The following is a 1,969-nucleotide window of genomic DNA, read 5'->3' on the forward strand; positions in this document are numbered from 1 at the left end:
ATGATTGAAATTAAAGGGCAAGCAATTGAGGCCATGCAAGAATCTAGACTAAGACCTATGGAATCCCTTAAATACATGTCAAATGAAGCTAGAGGAGAAGATGCTATTAGTTATACTGTAAAAGACCACATGAATTATTGCTATAAACTGAAAATAAAGGCCATTGAAGGAGGAGATTCTCAAGTAGTTTGTGACAAATTACAGGAAGCTTATTCTGAAGACCCTAACTTCTTTTTTAGAGTAAGGTTAGATGCAGATGGAAGGGTTTGTAACTTGTTTTGGAGGGATTCTATGATGCTTGAAGATTATAAATTATATGGGGATGTCACTGTATTTGACACCACATATAGGACGAATCTTTACAACCTCATTTGCGCACCCTTTGTAGGAATAAACAACCACTGGAAGAACACTATGTTTGCTTGTTCTTTTATTGGTGATGAGACCATACAGTCATTTGTGTGGCTATTTAAGACCTTTAAAAAGGCAATGAGTGGTAAATGTCCTGTCTCACTGTTTACAGACCAAGATGCAGCCATGGCAGCAACAATACCCAAGGTAATTTCTAATTTTTAAGGAACTTTTTGAATACTACTACATCTAAATATGTTTGTACTTAAATTATATTTAGTTACCTCTATTTTAAATGCAATAACCATTTGTGAAACTATAGTAACTGTATAAAAATGTGCAGGTATTTCCAAACAGTAGACATAGACTATGTCTATGGCATTTGATTCAAAATACTGTAACAAGATTTGGAGTTTTGAAGAGTGATGACACATTCAAAGCTGCTTTCACAAAATACTTGAGTGGTTGTATTAACGAAGCTCAGTTTGAAGTATGTTGGAATTCAATGACGACAAAAGTACAAGCTGAAAAACGACAGTTGGTTCAAGAGGTTATACTCACTAAAGCATAAGTGGTCAACAGCTCTAAGTAAAAACTTTTTCTCCGCGGGAATCTTGTCATCACAGAGGAGTGAAAGCACAAATCACGCAGTGGGATTCAAAGCAAACAAGAAGACAAGTTTGACAGAATTCTACAACATATTTCAAAAGAGAGTGAATACTGGGAGAAGGAATGAGGATTTTGATGAGTTCAATAGCACAAAATCAATTCCTACTTCAAGTTATCCGATGTCTGCCTTACTTAAACATGCTGCTGAGGTTTATACACATACATTATTTAGGGACTTTGAAGAAGAATTCAACCTAGCGATTGGATCTCAAACTAAACTGCTATTGATTAATGGAAGCAAAATGGTTTACCAAGTGTACCTTGAAGGCAGAGTTGGCACAACTCAAGCAGTAACTTACGATCCAGCAAACCAAACAATTCAATGTCCATGCAAGAATTTTGAAGAGTCGGGTTAGTTATGCTTCCATAGCCTTAGAATCTTGCACATGCATTCTGTTGAAAAAATCCCAGAGCAATACATATCTCTCCGGTGGACTAAAATGGCTAAGGTTGAAGTTTGGAAAAGTAAGGAGGCAGAGCAAAAGAAGAAGGGGACAACTTCACACCCTGGCGGCTACACATGGTGAGGAAGTATTATAGTTTAATCCTTAAGAGCCACAAGTTTGAACAAGCAAGGAAATTCTTAGAAGAAAGCTTCGCAAAAGATTCAAGTGCAATAGATGAAATTATTTCTGGTATGAACTCAACTAACAACCATTCTGAGAACACTACAGGTGTAGAAGAGAATTCAAAAGCAACTTCATCTAGTGTTGTTCAAGTACTAGACCCAGCTTGTGCAAAAACTAAAGGAGGATAATCAAATAAAAGGATTCCAGGAAGCTATGACTACATAAAAAAGGGGAAGAGGAGGAAGCATAGAGAATTTGGTGGCAAAACACCAAATATTAATAATAAGTATATGCTCTGATAGTCTAAAGACATCAAATTTTGTCTTAAGAACACCAAATTTTGTCATAGTAACCTGTATTGTTAAGAGGAAGAATGAGCT

General features: G+C 36.2%; 1 protein-coding gene across 1 annotated transcript; it reads left to right on the top strand.

Annotated features, from left to right (window-relative positions):
• Nucleotides 1–1,376, top strand: LOC110739316 (protein FAR1-RELATED SEQUENCE 5-like). Its single transcript, XM_021919783.1, has 3 exons — nucleotides 1–558; nucleotides 695–841; nucleotides 978–1,376. Exons 1-3 carry the CDS (start codon nucleotides 1–3, stop codon nucleotides 1,374–1,376), a joined length of 1,104 nt encoding a protein of 367 aa, XP_021775475.1.
• Nucleotides 1,377–1,969: the final 593 nt, after the last annotated feature.

The sequence above is a fragment of the Chenopodium quinoa genome, unplaced genomic scaffold (genome assembly GCF_001683475.1).
Source record: "Chenopodium quinoa cultivar QQ74 unplaced genomic scaffold, ASM168347v1, whole genome shotgun sequence".
Lineage (NCBI taxonomy): Eukaryota > Viridiplantae > Streptophyta > Magnoliopsida > Caryophyllales > Amaranthaceae > Chenopodium > Chenopodium quinoa.

Coding starts and splice junctions, on each gene's coding strand:
- LOC110739316 (XM_021919783.1), top strand. CDS start 1: ATGATTGAAATTAAAGGGCAAGCAATTGAGGCCATGCAAGAATCTAGA. Junction 559..694: donor TGGCAGCAACAATACCCAAG/GTAATTTCTAAT, acceptor AAAAATGTGCAG/GTATTTCCAAACAGTAGACA. Junction 842..977: donor TTAACGAAGCTCAGTTTGAA/GTATGTTGGAAT, acceptor TTGTCATCACAG/AGGAGTGAAAGCACAAATCA.